The sequence below is a fragment of the Tribolium castaneum genome, chromosome 6, assembly GCF_031307605.1.
Source record: "Tribolium castaneum strain GA2 chromosome 6, icTriCast1.1, whole genome shotgun sequence".
Taxonomy (NCBI): domain Eukaryota; kingdom Metazoa; phylum Arthropoda; class Insecta; order Coleoptera; family Tenebrionidae; genus Tribolium; species Tribolium castaneum.
The window spans coordinates 1,393,836-1,414,206 of NC_087399.1; the positions used below are offsets into that span (position 1 = coordinate 1,393,836).

The 20,371-nt window shown below is 33.6% G+C and overlaps 2 protein-coding genes across 8 annotated transcripts in view; one reads left to right on the forward strand and one right to left on the reverse strand.

Moving 5' to 3' along the window:
* AstC (Allatostatin C) overlaps positions 1–13,208 on the forward strand; it is a 33,537-nt gene extending 20,329 nt beyond the window's left edge. The window contains exons 1-3 of one of the 4 annotated variants that reach the window (XM_008199121.3): positions 6,353–6,483; positions 12,592–12,716; positions 12,853–13,208. In XM_008199121.3, coding sequence (XP_008197343.1) covers positions 12,609–12,716; positions 12,853–13,062 — 318 coding nt within the window. In that variant the 5' untranslated portion in view covers positions 6,353–6,483; positions 12,592–12,608 and the 3' untranslated portion in view covers positions 13,063–13,208. Of the gene's footprint in view, positions 1–6,352; positions 6,484–12,206; positions 12,717–12,852 lie in introns of those variants that run through there. The other 3 variants (XM_064357182.1, XM_008199122.3, NM_001143733.1) reach the window with 3 other exon arrangements.
* Positions 13,209–15,094: 1,886 nt separating this feature from the next.
* Positions 15,095–20,371, reverse strand: part of Samuel (SAM-motif ubiquitously expressed punctatedly localized protein) — a 65,023-nt gene continuing 59,746 nt past the window's right edge. For all 4 annotated transcript variants that reach the window (XM_008199132.3, XM_064357493.1, XM_015983017.2 and 1 more), the window contains one exon: positions 15,095–15,663. In XM_008199132.3, coding sequence (XP_008197354.1) covers positions 15,430–15,663 — 234 coding nt within the window. In that variant the 3' untranslated portion in view covers positions 15,095–15,429. The remainder of the gene's footprint in view (positions 15,664–20,371) is intronic.

A 20,371-nucleotide genomic window follows, 5' to 3' on the forward strand; every position in this document is an offset into this window, starting at 1 on the left:
AGGAAAAATCACGAAAGTATTTTAATAAGTTAGGAGAAATCTTGACGAAAACACGGAAAACCATAAGAAAGTGCTGGAAAGCATTTAAAAAAATTTTCGTGATTATTGGAAGTCTTGTGGAAATCGGAGGAAATCATAGAACACTGTGTGAAAAATTTTGAAGGGATCAAAGGAAACTTTGAAGAAAACAGGAGGAATCAGTAAAAACTACGGAAAATTATTTTTAAAAGTTGTGGGAAATCTGGAGGAAAATAAGAGAAACTATAAAAAATTACTGATTATTACTGATTCGTGGAAATCTTGAGAAAATCGGAAGGAAAACACAAGGAATTTTTTTTAAAATTAGGGGAAATTTTGAAGAATTTAAGGAAAATCTTAAGGAAAACAGAAGAAATCAGAAAAAAATCACAGAAAACCATTTTAAATGGTTAGAAGAAATCTTGGGGAAATCAGGAATAATTTAAAAAATCTTAGGAAAATCACAAGAAATCCGTTCAAAAAATCAGTGGAAATTTTGGGGGAGTCAGAGGAAACCTTGAAGAAAATAGTAAAAACCATAGCAAATTGCTAAATTATTATTACTATCATTAATGTTATTATAAAAAATGTCAGTTTAAAAAATTAGTGATTAGTGTAAATCGAAGAAAATCTTGAAGAAATCACAGGAAAACCTTTTAAAAATTAGGGAATAAATTTTGAGGGAGTCAGGGGACACCTTGAGAAATCACAGAAATTCACGGAACATTATTTAAAAAATATTAGGATTATTTGTGCGAAAATCAGAAAATTTTGGAGAAATCTGGTGAAAAAAATTATGTTTGTATTTTCTTGTAGTAGAATAAATAAAAAATATAACCTGAAGTACATCCTAAAAATCCGGTCTCTACTTATGTGGAATAAATGTTTAGTGCAGAATCGACGTTTCAATTTATTTAATTAAACTGTTGTAGTTTTGCTTTTTGTAACTTTTGATTAAATATACTTTTTCCCACGCAGTTTTGTGGTTTTTCCGTACTTATAGAAAATTTTGTGAATAAATCATCAAAACGTCGAACGCAGGTTCGAACCCTTTGCACTTCACCCGTCTGCCACAAGATGTCATGTCGATGAAATCGCCTGAAAGATTTAAATTAATCGTCGCGCCTCCAATTAATTCAGCAAGCGAACACCTCGCCCTGAAAGTATCACATGTTACGTGTAAGATCATTATTATAGCGCCACTTGAGCTGGCTTTGCAAAATTCCTGAAATTGTAGGAGCATGACTATTAAATTTTTCCTTTATTCCGATAGATGAATTTTCCGTTTGATGTTAACTTGTGCGAAAGATTGGAATTTAATTTTGGCGGTTTTATCGCCTTATCCATCAAATAAATCTCATCTGACAGCTTTATTGTTGTTTGGATAAAATAGGGGGCTAGGTGGGCGCCTCTTTCGTTAATTGTTATGCCAGCAACAAAGCAGATTAATCTTACAAGTGCATTTAACGTCAACTGGCGACTTAATTCGAAAGTTGTTGCGAAACTTCGCTCCAGTTAAATTTGACCCCCGACGACTACTGAATGCCGGAGTAAATTAATTTCAGTTAATGCTTTCAGCAACACGTAATATTTAAATGTGACGATTCCTTGGCCATATGAGCCTTCAAATTTGGAGAGGGATCCGAGCAGCTTTTACTAATTAAGGCTTACGCTAGCAATTACCATTATTAGGAGAGAAACTGTGATAGGTTCGATTCTAAGTTAGAGGATTACGGCGGTTGGTGGTCCGGTGTTAGTGACCTTTGGTAACGTAATATCTTAATAGTGCACGAGATAGATTTGCATATTGACTATTAATAGGGAAATAAACTCAGATGTCTTAATTGGCGCTCATTAGCCGATGCTTCTGCCCCCCATTTACATACAAATTAACATAATTCGGACGAATTCACCCAAAAGACGCGAAATAATCGATTTGCAAATTTAATGTCTGAACACAATTAAAAATAAATGTTTTGTAACTATATTTCAAAAATTTTTTTTTTGAGCTACGGATATCTAAAGGTTAGGATGCGAAAGGACGTACAAATAAAACGTTACCGTCTTTGATAGTTCAGTAAGTCGCGCCAGAGAGCGCAATTGTTGCATTAAGTCTAAGTTTTCAGAACAACGAGATTGAAAAAATGCTTGTATTTGTCTAACGGTTAACACCTAACAAATATAAAAAATACAGGCAGGTAGAGCATTAAATTCTCTATAGTAAGACATAAACACAAAGCAAAAATTTTATCGTAAACTGTATTAAAAAAATATATATCTTTTACCAACTTGAACTCTGTTCCATATTTTACAAAACGCTGCGAATACGGTTATAGATACAAGAAAAATGTTGGGGAAAAAGTTGAAGAGAATTAAATTTCCTACAAAAAAGTCCGCGAGACTATATTTCCATTTTCAGCCACTTAGGCCCTAAAGTCGTCCAAAGACGCACAAATGTCCGATTTGTGTCATTTTGCCGGTGGTCAAGTATTGGAAAGTTGATTTATACCTAAACTGTTGAAGATAGAAATATGGTGTCGCGGACTTTTTTGTAGAAAATTTAATTCTCTACAACTTTGTTTCCTACACTTTTTTTGTATCTTTAACCGTATTTGCAGCGTTCGCAAAAATATAAGGTGGAACGCAAATTGATTATTCTAAGCGATATTTTTTGCGCACCGTCGCCTATTTATCAAAACGCTGGGAATACGGTTGAAGATACAGAAAAAGTGTAAGAAACAAAGTTGTAGAGAATTAAATTTGCTATAAAAAAGTCCGCGACACTATTTTTTTATCTTCTACAGTTTAGGTTTAAATTAACTTTGCGTTAATTGACCACCGGTAAAATGAAAGGAATTCGTCGCTTGAACGTTTTTCAACGTCATTAGGGCCTAAACAGTTGATGATAGAAATATGGTCTCGCTAACTTTTCTAAAGGAAATTTAATTCTCTGCAACTTTATCCCTAACATTTTTCTTGTAGCTTTAATCGTATTTGCAGCGTCTTGAAAAATACGGGACGAAACGCAATTTTTTTTCATGTGGTTATAAATTTTTTCAACATTTCTGCATTTTTCTCCACATAAATTAACTTAAAACCATTTTAAAAGTCATTAAAAATCATCTGTTGTAAAAATTTTATTGAGCAATTTTTGAACGCTTGTGTTGTACAAAGTTGAATTAGCTTTGAATTATCAATTAGATAAATTTGATGGGTTTGTTCCTTTTTAGCGCGTGTGAGGCAGATCTTTTATTAATTGGGGTGAATACTCCCTGAAAGCGGAATTCTTGCAAAGTTTCTTCCACCATTTAGATGCACAATGAAATATGTATATCTTTGTGATTGATTTTCCGCAAACAGGCTAAAAATAACAAACCCAAGCGCCACTGCATGTATAAATTTCCTTGGAAAGTAATTCGAGTTAGTGTCTTTATATGTATAAAAGTCTTTTGATGTTAAATGATGTCAGTGTGTCTCGTTTCGGTGTCCACATCTGTCATGTCTTTTCCTTTGATGTAAATACCGGTTAGGTGTCATGGGACGTGTCTTCTTGAGCCACATATTAACCTCTAATTGCCAATTACCGTATTTATGACGTAGTTAAACTCAATTACGAAATAAAAACGCACGTTTCGTAATAAATCAACGATCAAAGTTAAACATGACTTAATCCTTTGTTTAATCCATCCTTTATTTACTCGTAACAAGTGCAAGATTTCCCGTGGAGATTAACTAGAAAAACCGTTCCGCTTGTTATCACCTTTGGATTTTTCCGCACACAACTTTTCATAATAAATTGCTATTTGGTTGCAAAATCAAAGTTTAAATCAACAATTCGATTAGTTTCAAGCGAGGTTAAATGCCACAAAAGTTCTAACCGCAGGGGAGGACTGCGGATAATTGGGGCAGAAAATTTATCACTACGTGCCTGTGCAAAAATTAGCATTTTTATTGATGGCCAAGAGACACCCATAAAATTTGTTTCAAAAACATTTTTTACTTCAACTGCTTTTTCCTGGTTTTTAATTAATTAGTTACGTTAGTTGCATTAAAATAGGCAGTACCTACCATAAATACCAGATCCAGTTTTTTTCAACGTTAATTATACGTTTAAAGCAAACGTTAGTAAATAATATATTAATAACGTTAAAGTTCCTTCCAGTTTTCACGCAAATACAACGGTAATTTAAGACGTATTTTAAACGTTAAAAATTGCTAAAAAATAAAGATGGTTTGCAAACTACGTAACACAAACGTGAAAAGAAAACGTAATCATACATCCAAATAACAACGTTGTAACGTTTACCCGGATGCTGAACTGTTTTAGTTTTTGAAATAATAAATTTATAAGTAAAATAAATCGTGAAAATTACTGAAGAAATGGAAAACTGGGGCACAATCGATACCTGGGCGGGAAATTAATTGTAAAATGCAAGTCAGTGCGATTTTTCTCAGGCTTTCAGCTCGATTAACAAGTTAAATATCAGACGTTGAAAAAATTTCGGCGTCTCAAGGAAATAAATCCGGTGTCAGCAACAGGTCCCATTTAAAATATTTAGTTTTTTCGGCGTATTGTGTTATTTCTATTTTATGCGTGGACGTAAACATGTCAACCGACATCAAAATAAAATCAATTAACATCGCGTTTCCTATTTATGCCGTCATAGACAATGAGTTGTTTATAGCAGGAATTTTTTTTCAAAAGTGTTTTGAAGGACGTCCTTGACACGGCGAAGCTTTCAAACTATAAAGCTTTAGTGCTGCATAAAAGAATTTCCTTATGATCCAATTTGGCGTTTTGGGTTAATATTGGGATTTACAACGGGTTAATTGACTTTTATTACGCACTGTTTTAATATTCCGGGGGATAACTAATCGGGCTTCGAGATAATAACACCGTAATGATTATTTTTTCAAATTGTTAAGAAGCGGGATTTATTCATGTCGGGGTTAATTTAGCAAAATATGGGAAAAATAAAAGCTAGTTATGCAGATTCTACGTTGGTAATACTGCAGTGTGCGAATTAACTACTCGTTGCTTTTTGACGGCTTTGAAATGTAAATCTTGAATAATGAACCAAACAACAATTCGGGAATAAAATGTGCTTTTAAACAGCGAATGGCGAAATTATTTTAGAATCGTAATTGGTCCAGACCGTAATTTATTGAATTTTGATTTAATAAAATTTATTACTCATGCAATCATTAATCACAAATCGCATGCAATTAATTAATGTTTAAACTATTCGTTTTTTTGCTTTCAGAGTCAAAATTTTTCCTCAAGTACACAATGGATTATTGTGTGGCCATTTAATCCAAGCTTGGTTTTTGCATTATTAAAATTAATTAACTGGGCATTTTGGCTTCATTTCAAACGCAAACATTTGAGATAAACACACTAGGTGAACATTGCAATTTGCGTTATTTAGTTATTACAATCGTAGTTATTTTCTATATATTCTGCGGTTTCTAGTACAATTAATTAGTTTATTTATATTTCACGACATTATTGTAATGCTCACTTAAAAGGCTACATTAACGCTATAAAACCAAATTCAGTTTTTTTGAAACGTTAAATATACGTTTAAAACAAACGTTGTAAATACGATTATTAATAACGTTAAAGTTCTTTCAATTTTTTACGTAAATACAACTTTAATTTAATACGTATTTTGAACGTTAAAAATTGGTAAAAAAATGGTTTTCAAACTACGTATCATAAACGTTAAAGAAAACGTAATATCAACCGTTAAAAAACGTTAAATATTCGTCTGTGTGTTTGTTTATTCGGATGCTGAACTGTGTGTGATTTAGTTTTTGGGCATTTTGGCTTACGATAAATACATTAGGTGAACACTGCAATTTGCGTAATTTCGCCAGCTATCGCGAAATGAATGAAAAATCCGTTATGTCAATGGACAATGATTTTGAAAGCGTAAAATGCAAGTCATAACTCTGCGAAATTAACTCTGAAAGCCCCGTCCCATCCAATAGATTCTGCAATAAATACAAAAGCCAAGAAGCTTTATTTCATGAGCCCGCCTTTTAAAATCGTCTATGACGACATTTTAATTAATTGCATTATCACAGCGACCTTTAAACACCTCCAAGGACCATTTCTGATCGGAAAGCTTTGGCGATAATTCGATTATTGAAGAGGTAGTGGTTCCGCGTAACAATTACCCAATCAAATCATCATTTTACATAAGTTTAATTTGGTAAATCCGGTGATTTCGTCACCAAGTGAAACACGAAACTTTTGATCATGAAACATTAGAACTTGAAACATTTTTTAATCTGTTGCTTTGTATTGATTGGTCGGAAGTGGAACGACGTCATTTTGGTTATCGCGTATGGTTGGTGGGACGCCGAGCGTCGCGACGTTCATATAAAACTGAAATCACATCACACTGCTTCATTGTAGTACGTGCGCCCTCATCTTCGTGATCTTGAAACGAACGAAAGGTAAGAACTACCAATGAACTGAATAAAAACACCAAAAAAATAATTTCACTCAAGCGATGAAAAATGGTGGATGCGCCGGGATATTTGAATTTGTACATTCTGTAACGATGATTTAGTGACCTATTTGTCAGCATTATGTATAAATTGTTGCGGACGTCATTGTTGCGCTTGTGTCCAAATTTGTTTTTTTTATTGTAAAAAGATTAAATTTTAAAATATTTAATTGAGCAAAAATGGTGGAGGCGCCGGGCTAATGCCAGTTTATTTCAGGCTGAAATAACACGTAATGAAAGTGTGTTTTCATGAAAATGATTCCGTTTCTTGTTTTCCTTTTAATAAAACATTTCTGTTTCCGGCGATAAACTTTTACAATGTTCAATGTACCTTAGCGTAATTCTGTTATTTTTATTGATCAGTTGGCGTTTTATTTGTTATTTTTACGACTTTCGCTTATTGCTCTTATTTGTGCAAAGTCAATCAAAGTTGGTTTTAGGCAGCGTGTTATATCTCATACGACTCGCCACCATCTTTATTAAACTTTAAGAAGATTCATAATTAATTTGCAAATTACTATTTGAGACGGCCTTTTACAAACTTGGCCCATGAAACGCCGGCTGCATATATTCCGGAATTAATTTAATTTTTTCCAATTTCTATTTGTGTAATAAATTGGAACGCTGTCGAATGAAATTGCAATTTTTGACGACTTCATGATTATCCTTGCATTCACAAATGTTTTTTCTTACACTGTGTAAATACAATCAAGTTTCAATCGCTCCCGTTTTTGTTTTATTTGTTTTGCGATTTGTACTCGAGGGAAATTCGCTAAAGAGTAGCGAATTCAAAAATTTGTCGTCACAAAATGAAAACAATCTTTTATTTAAGGGTTTGTTTGTGAAATTTGCACTGTTTGGAGTGGGGATTTGCCCGAATTTAATATGCACAGTACGAAATAAATTAAACGCGATCACCGTTGTAGTGCAAATAGATTCCTGTTTGTTCAAACAAAGAGTCTACAAATTATGTTATTTGAAACGGCGGGCTTTCTAGTTTTAAATTAACACCAGGAGCTCCAATTTGGGGAAACAGTAGAGCTGGCACTAGGATTAATTGAAATATTAAAAATGCGTTAGTTACTTAACGATTTAATTAAAAATTGAACCCAATCTGGGCGCTTTAAGGCTTTAAAATCGATAATTGGATAAAGCTTGTTAATTACTACAGAAACCTGGAAAAAATAATTGTTGCGCTTTTGACGGGAAATGTAATACAGCGAAATTTCTCATTTCCCAAAAAGCCTCTAGGTGGAAAGAAATGGAAAAGGTGCGAGTAATTCGAGAAAATTGGCGAGTAATTAAAGCTCCCGTGTGAAGTGTTGACACAATTCCGCGCGAAAGTGCAGATGATTAAAGTAATTACATTTGTAGCGTTTTTGCGATTTTTTAACTAATCCATCTAAAAAGCTATCGGTTAGTTTTCAATTTTGAAGTTTATTGGACTTGGAATTTCAGCAATCCCTCAAGTGCTGTATTGATTGTTATTTAAGAGGAGAGCTATTAATTTCGCCGACTTGTTACGGAATAATTAATTTTCATTCATCAGTAATTCGGATGGACTCAAGGAGGGGCTTAATTGAACAATCACTTAGTTAAAATTCAAGCCTGTGGGACAATGTCGTTTTTATGGAGCGGGAGCAATACAATGGCTTTTGTGGGACTTAAACCTTTTAATTGTTGGCTTCATGAAAGTGTTTGAATTCTTGCCAATAAAAGCAAGAATTAAAAGTTCAGGAATACGGAGGACTATAAGTTAGGAGACGAAACGAGATACAAATTTTTTTGCGCCAAATCGTTTTAAATTAATTTAAATCCAACCAATTCACTAACTGCTTGTCGAGCTTTACACTCTTAACTTATTTAGAAAAACTGACGACTATTTTGAAAAAGAAATATGCGAAAAAAATATATTTGAAATTTAAAATTTGTGTTTTATTCCGTATTTTTTAAGACGCTGCGAATATGGTTTAAGATATAAGAAAACTGTTAGGAAGAAAGTTGTAGAGAATTAAATTTTCTACAAAAAAGTCCGCGAAGTCATATCTTTATTTTCAACAGTAAAGGCCCTAAAGACGTTCAAAGACGCTCAAGCGACATTTGACCGGTGGTCAATTAACGCAAAATTGATTTATACCTAAACTGTAGAAGATTGAAATATGGTGTCGCGGACTTTTTTATAGGAAATTTAATTCTCTACAACTTTCTTTCTTACACTTTTTTCGTATCGTCAACTGTATTCCCAGCGTTTTGATAAATAGGCGAAAGTGCACAAAAAATAATCACTTGCAATTAATAATTAGCGTTTCACTTTATATTTTTGCGAACGCTGCAAATACAATTGAAGATACAAAAAAAGTGTTAAGAACAAAGTTGTAGAGAATTTAATTTTCTACAAAAAAGTCCGACACCATATTTCTATCTTTAACAGTTTAGGTATAAATTAATTTTCTAATACTTGACCACCGGCAAAATGAAGCTAATCCGTCCCGTGAGCGTCTTTGAACGACTTTAGGGCCTAAATGGTTGAAGATATAGATATGGTCTCGCGGACTTTTTTGTAGAAAATTTAATTCTCTACAACTTTCTCCCCAACATTTTACGTGTATCTTTAACCGTATTTGCAGCGTTTTGAAAAATGTGGGACAAGTGCAAATTGGTCAAAGTTTGAAATTTTTTTAAATACAGTTTCCGATAAAATTTTTGCATTATGTTTATGTCTTACTATTAAAAATTTAATGTTTTATCTGCCTGTTTTTTTTAACTTTTAACTGCGCTCTCTGGCGACATTAACGGAACTGTCGAATTCAGGAACGTTCTATTCATACGTCGTTTCGCATCCTAACCTTTAGTTATCCGTGTTCTGGAAATTGTTCTCCGGAATAACTTACTTTAAAAGTTTTTATGAAATGATTGATACGTTGCTGCTTTTCCTGGAGAAGAATTGCTAATTATGAGCGATGATTTGTTAAAGAGCTTTTCTCCCCTCGTAATTTGTCTTAACTAAGGCAAACGTTGAAATTTTTCATTTTCTCCGGCAAGTTTATCTCTTTTTTATTAAATTTTTGAAATGTCGGACACGTACGAACTTAATAAAACTTTTCCTAGGGCGAGTTTTCCGCTCCATAAAAAATGTATACGTATGATAATAAACCGACCGCCACAAAAGTCGTATGTGTCTGGAGAATTTGAAATGCACAAACGAGATTAGAGCCGCGATAATCCCATCTTTTCGTCGTGTTAACATGCAAAAGCTTCGCTAATCCCTTCTCGAGTCATCAGTTTACCTAATTAATATAGAATTCACGGCGTTTCTTGCACGTTAAATGAGATTTACTCAAGGATTTTCGCTAGTAGCCAGGTGGAAATTCAATTTCAGGAGGAGGCATTAATTTCTCTTTGAACGTGAGATTACCGACGGAAAAATTATCGAAATTTCGCTCGCACCTTCATCAACACGCATTCGGAACGCACTTAATCGAATCAGTGTTTTTGACGGGCAATTGGCCTACTTAAGGGATTAACTAACAGAGTTGCACCCTTGACACTGCGTTTATAAAAAAATCAACAGTTTATTAACCAAGCATAAAAATTATTATTACGCGGTTTATGGGCGAAACTAAAAATGTCATAATCGTATTTTTCTACGGTTCTAATTGAGCTCTTAACCGGGTAAAGCGGCACTGTTGGCCAATTGCTCTTATTTTATTTTTACTTTTATCTCTCATAAAAATTCGAATTTATTGTTACAAAATAGACGATTTATTGTTGCCTCAAACTTAATCCTGTAGTCAGCATCTTCCACTCGTTTAGATTTATTGTTCTACAAAAATGCTCCAAAGACACAAAAATAATAAATACATAACCGTGATTTTTTAGTCTAAAAACTTTGTAGGTAAAATTTTCCTTCCTGCTCCTCAACTCGCCTGTTAAAAATATTTGTGAACCAACAATCATTTTTTAAGGCATTTTACGAATTATTTTTTTGAGAAATCGTAAACTTTTATTTTATTTAATATTTCGTCAATTGCTCGTTTTTAGATGAATAATTTTTTGAGGAATTTTTCATTTAACTTTTCTGATTTTAGCAGGAAACGAAACCATTGATGGTTAAAAAAAATCGTGAACTGACAATCACTTCTTTGGTCTTAAGTAAATTTTTTTGTTCCCTCAAAATAGTTTGGCATTGAATCGTTTCTAGGGGAATTTAGGTGAATTTTTTTGATTTTTGTAGGAAACAAAATATATTTAAAGAGCTTTCGGTAAGAAGAAAAAATGAAATGATAATCACTTTTTTGCACTTTAGTAATTTTTTTGGTTTTCTTAAAATATTTTGATAGTGGCTTGTTTTAAAAGAAATTATTTTTTGGGAAACCATTGGTTAAATTTTTCTTAATTTCGCAGAAACCAAGCTTATCAAAAGAGCCTTTGATGACAGAAAACATAGTAAACTAATAATCACTTCTTAGGACTTTAGTAATTTTTTTTTTATTTTCTCAATATATTTTGACTTTGGCTCGTTTCTAGACGAATTATTTTTACGCGAACTGTCCTGATATTTGTTGAAAATAAAATTTATTTTAAGGGCTTTCAATTGCAAAAAAGTAGTAAACCGTCAATCACTTTTTAGGGCTTTAGTAATTTTTTTGATTTCTTCAAAATATTTTGGTACTGGATCACGTTTAGACGTATTATTTTTTCAAAGATCATCTGTTCAATTTCCCAGATATTTGTTGAAAATAAAGCTTATTAAAAGGGCCATCAACTGCAAAAAATATTAGACCGACAATAATTTTTTACGGCTTTAATGAATTTTTTATTTTTTCAAAATTTTTCGTCATTTTTAGACGACTAGTTTTTTGAGGAATCTTTCATTTAATTTTCCTGATTTTTGCAGGAAACAAAAATTGGCAGAAGAGCCTTCAATGGTAAAAAAAATCGTCAACTGATGATCACTTCTTAGGGCTTTAGTATTTTTTTTAATTTTTTTTAAATATTCTGACACTGACACGTTTCTGGACGAATAATTTTTAAGCAAATCGTCCGTTCAATTTTCCTGATATTTGTTCGAAATAAAGCTTATCAAATGGACCTTCCACTGTCAAAAATATTAAACCGGTAAGAATTTCTACGATTTTAATATTTTTTTTTTATTTTCTCAAAATATTTCGCCATTGGCTCGATTTTAGACGAATTATTATTTTTTAAAGAATCCATTACTCATGAGTTCCATTTTTCGGATATTTACAGAAAACAAAGCCCATCAGAACGGCCTTCAATTGAAAAAAAATATTCGCCAAACAATGACTTCGTAAAACTCAAAATATTTTGACAAGAGCTCGATTATTGACGAATTATTTTTTTAGAAATCATCCGTACAATTTTTCTATTTTTACGAAAAACAAAGCTCAACAAAAGGGCCTTACAGTACAAAAAATTAAATCTGGAATTTGTTGTTTATTAACGAATAATTTTTTGAAGAATCTTCTATTTATTTTCCGGATATTTGCCAAAAATTAAGCTTCTCTGGAAGATTAAAGAAAAATTAAATCAACAATCTCTGCGTATGGCTTTAATGTTTGTCTCAAAATATTTTAAAATGGACTAGTTTTAAGAGAGACAAATTATTTTTCAGCGAATTATCCATGATATTTTCCCATCAATGTTTAACAGAATGGCCTTCGATAGATAAAAAGTAGTGAGCCAATTATTACTTATTAAGGTTTTAATAAAAATTTTGTTTTTCTCATAATTATTGTCATTGGCACTTTTTAGGCGAATTGTTTTATCCGTACAATTTTTCTAATTTTTGCAGAAAATATGGCTATCAAAAGGGCCTTCGATTGCGAAAAACTAGTAAACCAACAATAACTTCTTAGGGTTTTACAGTAAAGTAAAGTTTTAAATGTCCGTTGTGAAGAGATGTCCGTTATTCGGAGGTGTAATTTTTTTATTTGCTCAAAATATTATGGTGTTTGTTCGTTTATTGACGAATTATTTTTCCGCCAATTATTTCGTATTTTTTGTACAAACTGTTACGAATCCAGTTTTCCAGGCACAACATATCAAAAAATGGCCGCACAGCTTCCTCGCTACTTAACCAAAACCTTGTTTATCTTCCTCATCGCCACTCTCGTCGTGGCAAACGCCCGTCCGAACCACTTTGGGGACGCGTCTCAGGTGAGTTCCTTGCGCTCCATAAATTTTCCAACGGTCAAATTTCATTTGTTATCGCGTGTATTCAAGACGACGGCGATGTAAATTGCGCCCGGATTGCATTTCGCTGCAGAATTCCATTTCAGGGCTGAAATTTCAGGTGGTTGGCGAGCCGGCAGACGGCAACAACTTGTTGGATTCGCGCCTGAAGCCCTGGGAGCTGGAGATGCTGGTGCAGCGGCTGTCCGAGATCTCCAGCCAAACGGGCGGCGACTTCGCCTGGGACAAGTCCATCCGGCTGCCGGAAGCCAAGCGCCAGAGCCGCTACCGCCAATGCTACTTCAACCCAATCAGCTGCTTCCGGAAATGAACGACTCCGCACACAACACTTGCGTTTTTGGAAATCTCGCTGTATTATGTACAATATACATGTTTTGAATGTTAAATTGCATATTTTTGATCTCGATTCAACCAACCGTAGCACGTAGACTGAATAAAGACGTTGAAAAATTTTCATCTTTTTGGGTTTTATTGCGACGGCTTAATGGAAGCGCTAATTTTAATCGACAGGTTTTATTTAATTTGGAAACATTTGCGCGTGACACGTAATAAAATATTTATTCTTTCGGTCTATTCATTCGTTTATGCGAAAACCGCTAGGGAAGCAACAACACGACGATCGTATCTTCGGTCTTGTTATACGTGTCACGTATTATAACGTTTGTGATTTGCCATTTAAGCTCATATCTTACAACTTTACACCTCCTTTTACGATGTCTCCAACATACATCACTGTTTTTAGCACCGAATGGAAATTCTTCTTGGCGAATTTATCACCGGGAAGTTGCAACAAATGATCCTAATTCAATAAGCAACTTACGCTTAGATTTGTTTTACAATATTCTACAAGACTTTGGTACTGTCTATGTACCAATAACAATAAATAACAAATTTCCTGATTGCTCTTATTAAAAAAGAGACTGTAATAGGTTTTCTAGAAAGTTTAAGTTTATATAGAATTTTTTTTTCAAAAAATTTTTCATAGTTATTTCTTTAGAATTGAGTGTTTCTAACGTAGAGTGATCGGCGGAATCCAAATTTGCAAGAACCAAGTCGCTACGACTAACCGTTCTGAAAATATCGGTCGAAATTTAGCCTTGTCAAAATTTATCGAAACCAAATAGTCTTCATTATTTTCGTTCTATTCGATATCATGTCTTTAGAATTAAGTGTTTCTAACGTAAAATGACCGGCGGAATCCAAATTTGCAAGAATCAAGTCGCTACAACTAACCGTTCGGAAAATATCGGCAAAAATTTAGCCTTGTCAAAATTTATCGAAACCAAATAGTCTTCATTATTTTCGTTCTATTCGGGGTCATGTCTTTAGAATTAAGTGTTTCTAACGTAGAATGACCGGCGGAATCCAAATTTGCAAGAATCAAGTCGCTACGACTAACCGTTCTGAAAATATCGGCCAAAATTTAGCCTTGTCAAAATTTATCAAAACCAAATAGTTCTCATTATTTTCGTTCTATTCGAGATCATGTTCTTAGAATTAAGTGTTTCTAACGTAGAATAACAGGCGGAATCCAAATTTGCAAGAATCAAATCTCTACGACTAACCGTTCGGAAAATATCGGCAAAAATTTAGCCTTGTCAAAATTTATCGAAACCAAATAGTTCTCATTATTTTCGTTCTATTCGAGATCATGTTCTTAGAATTAAGTGTTTCTAACGTAGAATAACAGGCGGAATCCAAATTTGCAAGAATCAAGTCTCTACGACTAACCGTTCGGAAAATATCGGCAAAAATTTAGCCTTGTCAAAATTTATCGAAACCAAATAGTCTTCATTATTTTCGTTCTATTCGGGGTCATGTCTTTAGAATTAAGTGTTTCTAACGTAGAATGACCGGCGGAATCCAAATTTGCAAGAATCAAGTCGCTACGACTAACCGTTCGGAAAATATCGGCAAAAATTTAGCCTCGTCAAAATTTGTCGAAACCAAACTTTCTTCATTATTTCCCAACTTTTCGTAGTTATTTCCTTCGAATTGAGTGTTTCTAACGTAGAATAACCGGCGGAATCCAAATTTGCAAGAATCAAGTCGATTTTTATACTTTTTTCTGACTTTTTTCAAAGACATTTTTCCGAATTGTGTGTTCTTTAGGTTTTTTCTACTAATCCACATTTGAATTTTCTATAATTCGAATGAAATAAACCACTAATTCCGGGCCATTTCGAAAAGATTTGTGGCTGCGGTTCTAGGGGTCTCATTCTTTTTTATCGTGACTGTACAACCAATTTTTTTCTCTTATTATTTTTAACGAACGCTCTTGGCAAAAAAAGTTGATTCATTGTACTTGCGTATTTGTTATTGTAATTGGGAAAGGAAACAGGTTCAATTTAAATTCTTTATATAAAATTACTTTAACTTCAATACAAGGTACATAAACATGAATTAACAAAATACTGTACAAAATCTAGCTTAAGTAGAAGAGAATGTAGCTTAACCGTACATCTAATAATTTCGCCCTGCTGTTGAGCAACAATTCGTTGGCTATCATATCAAAAATTAGGAACTATTCTACGTAATATTACAGTGAGCAGTTAGTTAGGCACGTCTCGATCAGGATTCCAGCTCCGCGCGCTCCTCTACTCTACATCTTTGTACTTAATCCGGGAACAATCCAAGTACAACAATAACGAAATAAATAAAAGGCAGTGGACGGCGATCATGACGCGCCTCCGGAATCCGATGTGTTTCCGGCGGTGTTGGACGGCTCCGGGGATCCGGTGCTGTTGTGACAATGCGTGCAGTGCAGACACACGCTGCAAGAGCCGATTTTTTTCGCCAACAGAGAGCGCAACTTGAGGGCCGGCCCTAGTTTCATGTTCATTGTGGTCGTGAGGTGTTCTTCAGTCAGGAGAGGAAGGCCGGAGCCATCTATTCTCTGGTCACGGAAGTTCTGAAACGAACACAGAGAAAGTTAGGATCAAGTGGCGGTAGGGGACGCCGTTTATTCGCTTTCAGAGAGAAATTTGCGAAAAAATTTGGTGTTGCAACATAATTAAGCGTTTATGGGTTTATTTATATATTTGCCATTAAAATGAAACGAAGCGAGGACGGGTTAATGATGGAATGAATGCACTAATGTGCGCACTTTTGTGGAGAAACCGCAAGACGGCTTTTACATTTTATTTGCAGACTGTAAACGGCGCTTTTACGGCGCTTGATGAAGCAGTTTTTGAGCAGAGTCCACTTCTAACAAAGGAGCAGTGAATAGGTGCACAAAACACTACAGAAAAATTAAACAATTTCCTTCTTTCTTTCGTCCTAATATTTTAAAGTCCAATTTTATTTTATGCACCTTTTTTTTCTTATCAAACGTTTTTTTAATAATTATAAAAGTTTTCTTTGGTTTTGTGTCTTATTTGGCTTAAATTTTGTTTCTTCATATTCACTTCAATTTCAAGAATTTTCGGGCTTTATCTTTAACAAATTTGAAGATTGAGTGCATATTTTTGCTGTGAAATAAACTAATTAATACATCACCAAATAATGTAAAAAAAAATTCAAGAACATTTTTTTTCAAAATTCTATTTACATTTCCAGTTATAGTTAACAATACATTTTTTTAATGACTTTACTATGGCAATTTTTTTGGTAAAAGTATTGTTCTAGAAATGAGTTCTAATTCGAAAATATTGCTTAAAAACCAGTGCTTTTTTCAAATTAAATTGTTAAAATTGCGTTCCGACTTTATTACTAAAATTTTCGGAACTTGGACGATTTTCATTCGTCAAATGACGAAAGTTAATTACCTCGAAAAATTATAAATTTTTAAAACTGTTAGATAATATTAAAGCTAAAAAACTGAAAAGCTTAATTTGCGTATGTGGAAAAAATATGCTGCATTATTGTTAGCAAAGTGCTAGGGATCCTAGTTCTACTAATTACAAACAGATTTCTTCTTCTTTTGAAAAATATCTTTATTTTTTCATTTTGTTGTTCAAAATATTTGAATGAAGTAATAAATTTGTGTTTGAATAACGTAATTTTTAAAATCAAAAACACACAAACATAAAAAAGTTTCACCAAACTTTACTTAAAGCAACTTTAACTAAATTCGACACATTTTTCTTTTATGAAATGGAATATTTTTAAAGTAGCTTTAAAAGAACTGTAGTTTTTTAATAAAAATTCTTTTACTAAAGGAACTTTATGGTAAGTATTATAAAAACGGGTATAAAAGATTTAGGACCGGTTTATAAAAAGCTTTGTTAAAATTTAATTCCTTGTTAAAAGTTAACAACGCGAATAGACCTATCAAATTGGTAAAATTTGGTCACGTGATCAGTTAAGCACACATTTAATTTCAGATTAAATTAAATTAAAAATCCTTCCTTTCGAAAATGTATAGCTTAAAATGACAGATTTTGTGACAGAAATAAATTTACAGTTTAGTTCAAAAATTACAGTATTCGTAATTTTTTAGTCAGAAACATGAGCATTCCATTTAAGTTTGTATAATTTTTACAATATAGGAGCTTCATAAATGGAATAACATTGACAAAAAATTTTTTTTAATATTAATTCTGTACTTTTCCATTCGGTTTAAATAAAGATTCGAATTTAACTTGATATTGTAGGTGAATACAACTTTTGTGAAATGATTTCTGGAACAAGAAAACCACGTTCTTGATAAATAATTCCAAGTTGAATTGAAAATATGAAAAATCTTTAGTTAAAAGAGAAGAAAATAAAAATGGAGATGTTTCCAAGTCGTCCAAATAGAAGTTGTGTTTATCAGTATGTGTAATTTTGAAGCGTTATCTGGTGTTTTGTGCTAAACATTCCCAAGGCAATCAATGCAATTTTCTCTTACGTCTAAGCATGACCGGTCCGGTTTGTTTAATTTTAATTGGTTATCTAAGCCTCACATAGCTACCAACCTACCCAACATAAATAAATTCCTCGCAGTAAATAAAACGTTTCAATATTCTTTTAATTAATTATGAGGAAAAAACGAATGAAAAGAGCAATGAAAAGCGCGACCGGCTTCATTAGCTCGATAATTTATTGCCGTCTCTTTTGTGTTAAACTTCCTTGACAACTATTTCAAGCCTTAATCGCGTACAAATTGGCCGACATAATGAACACGTTTTAGATAATTCCCCTACATCGTAAACCTCCGCGAAACCCCTAGACGCGGACCCATAAATTATCGCACATGTTTCGACCGTAAACACAACTGATAATCTCATAGTTGATTTTAAGTGCCCCATAAACCTGCCGCGCGTTTATTCCTCATTTTTCGCCGCCTGGTTTCGGCCAGGTCGCCGTGGGTTGGGGCAGCACAGCCGAAATCAGGCCCAATTATCCCACATTTCGACCGAGTGATGGGCAAATACTTATGGTCGGAAAAAACACGGTGACAGTCGAGGACTCCTCGCCGGTGTTTGCCTAAGCAATTATCGGAGAGAAGGGAATTTTATAACAATTATTTAACGACTTGATTGAAGAAATCTCCAAAAGCACCGTTAAGTCGGCAAAAAATCCGCGCCCAATGTAAATAAATAAATACAGAGTGAGTGCGCGAGCAAACAGGTGTTATTACGATTTGTAATGTGGAACACGTGGGTCAGCTGCGAGTGGATTTTTGTGTCGGTTTGAAAATGACAAATGGCGCCGAGATAATGCGAAAAGATGCGAGAATTAACACGGCTTTGGGCGAAATTCGTGAATATAATCTACGGTTCCGTAATAATTCCAAAGTGTAGATACGGCCAAGATAGGGCATAAAGTGGGCAGAAGATTAGATGTTAAGTAGCATAGAGTGTGTAGAAATGTGTGCGGTGGCCCGAGAACAACACGAACACTGGCACGGGCCTTCTAATAGTTCGCGTGTTGGGCTTGCACGCATCTGTACTAGACCAGCACACGCCGTTCACTAACCGTTCCACTTCTGCACTATTTACATTTTAAAACAACACGAAATTTCAAGAGGTTCGGGTCAGAAATAATTCGTCTTTTTGGCACTTGAGGTGGCCGAGGCCTTAGGGGAATCGTGCTTCGAATTGAATGGGAAGAAAAGAAACGAACATTTTTAGTATTTGTCTAAAATTAGGGTTGCCATTTCATAGAGAAAAACTTAACTCTTCAACAAAAAAATTCATATCTCGAAAACTAAAAGTCGTAGAGCAATGCGGTTTGTTCCATTGAATTTAGCGGCTCATTTTCTGTATTGTACCAACTTTTGACGAGGTTTAAATTTTTCAATTTTTTTTCTCAAATTTCCTGAATTATAATACACTTCACCTACAAAGAGGTGAAAAAAAAAATTTTTTTTAAACTAACTCCAGCATATGTTTATGGACTTCTATATGTCTTAACAACCCACTAAAGTTGTTAAAAGTTGTTAAAAGAAAATGGAAACCTTTTTTTGCGTTTTTCTCGGAAACTGTAAGACTTAGAGCAACGAACAAAAAACCATCTGATAGCGCTTAATTTTGTCTATTTTTTCGACCAAACCCGGAGCCGCTCCGGGCAACGGTTCCGGCTACAGAGGCGATCAAAGTTTTTCACTAAAAAAATTCATAAAAAAAAAAACTAAAAGTCGTAGAGCATTGCGGTTTGTTCGGTTGAATTCTACGGCTCATTTTACATATTATATCGATTTTTCACAAGAATTAAAAATTTAAAAATTTTTGCCTAAATTTAGGGTAGCCACTTGTCATAGTGAAAAATTTTATTCATTAAAAAAATTCATAACTCGAAAACTAAAAGTCGTAGAGCAGTGCGGTTTGTTCTATTGGATTCAGCGGCTTTTTTTCTTTATTATACTAATTTTTCACGCAATTTAAAATTTTCATTTTTTTTGCTCAAATTTACCACACTACTTACCTTCAAAGAGATGAAAAAAAAATTTTTTTTAAACTCACTCCAGCAAATTTTTATGGACTTCTATATGTCTTAACAACCCACTAAAGTTGTTAAAAGTCCACAAAAAGTCCATATGTTCAATTTTTTGATGTTTGATATTTTCAATTTTTGTCGCGATTTTGGTCGATTTCGGGTACCCGGAACATTTCTCGAGCAATAGCTCCGGAACTATTAGAGATAACCCCATGAAGTGTATTATCGTTGGAAAGCTCTTTAAATTATCTATTTTTTTCAAAAAAGATTATTGTTCTCCGACTAATAGTTTTCGAGCAAATTGCTGCTAAATGCAAAAATTGGTAAAATTTTAAAAAATTCATAACTAAAAAACTATTGGGAATTTGGCAATTTTCTCGATGCCAATCGATTCCCCGGATCATTTTGCATAGGTATGGATCAAAACAGTTCCACTTTTTACAATAGTTTAGCCGTAAATGAGAAAATAAAAAAAATTAAAAAAAAGTTAACACCCCCCCCTTAAAATTGGCCAATTTTTAAAGTGTCTCAAAATCAAATGAAACCTTTTCTATCTTATAGATTTTGATGTGCTCTTTACGATCGAACAAACCGTTTTCTTCTAGCTCTTTTAGTTTGGCCGTAATCGGCGTTTGAAAATTGAAAATTTTTTTGCGAGATATCGCCTTAAGTCCTATGCCATTTTGTAGAGTTTTTTATTCCGGTTATCCTCCATTTTTCCGTTTCTCGATATCTTTAATAGTTTCGCCGTAATTGGC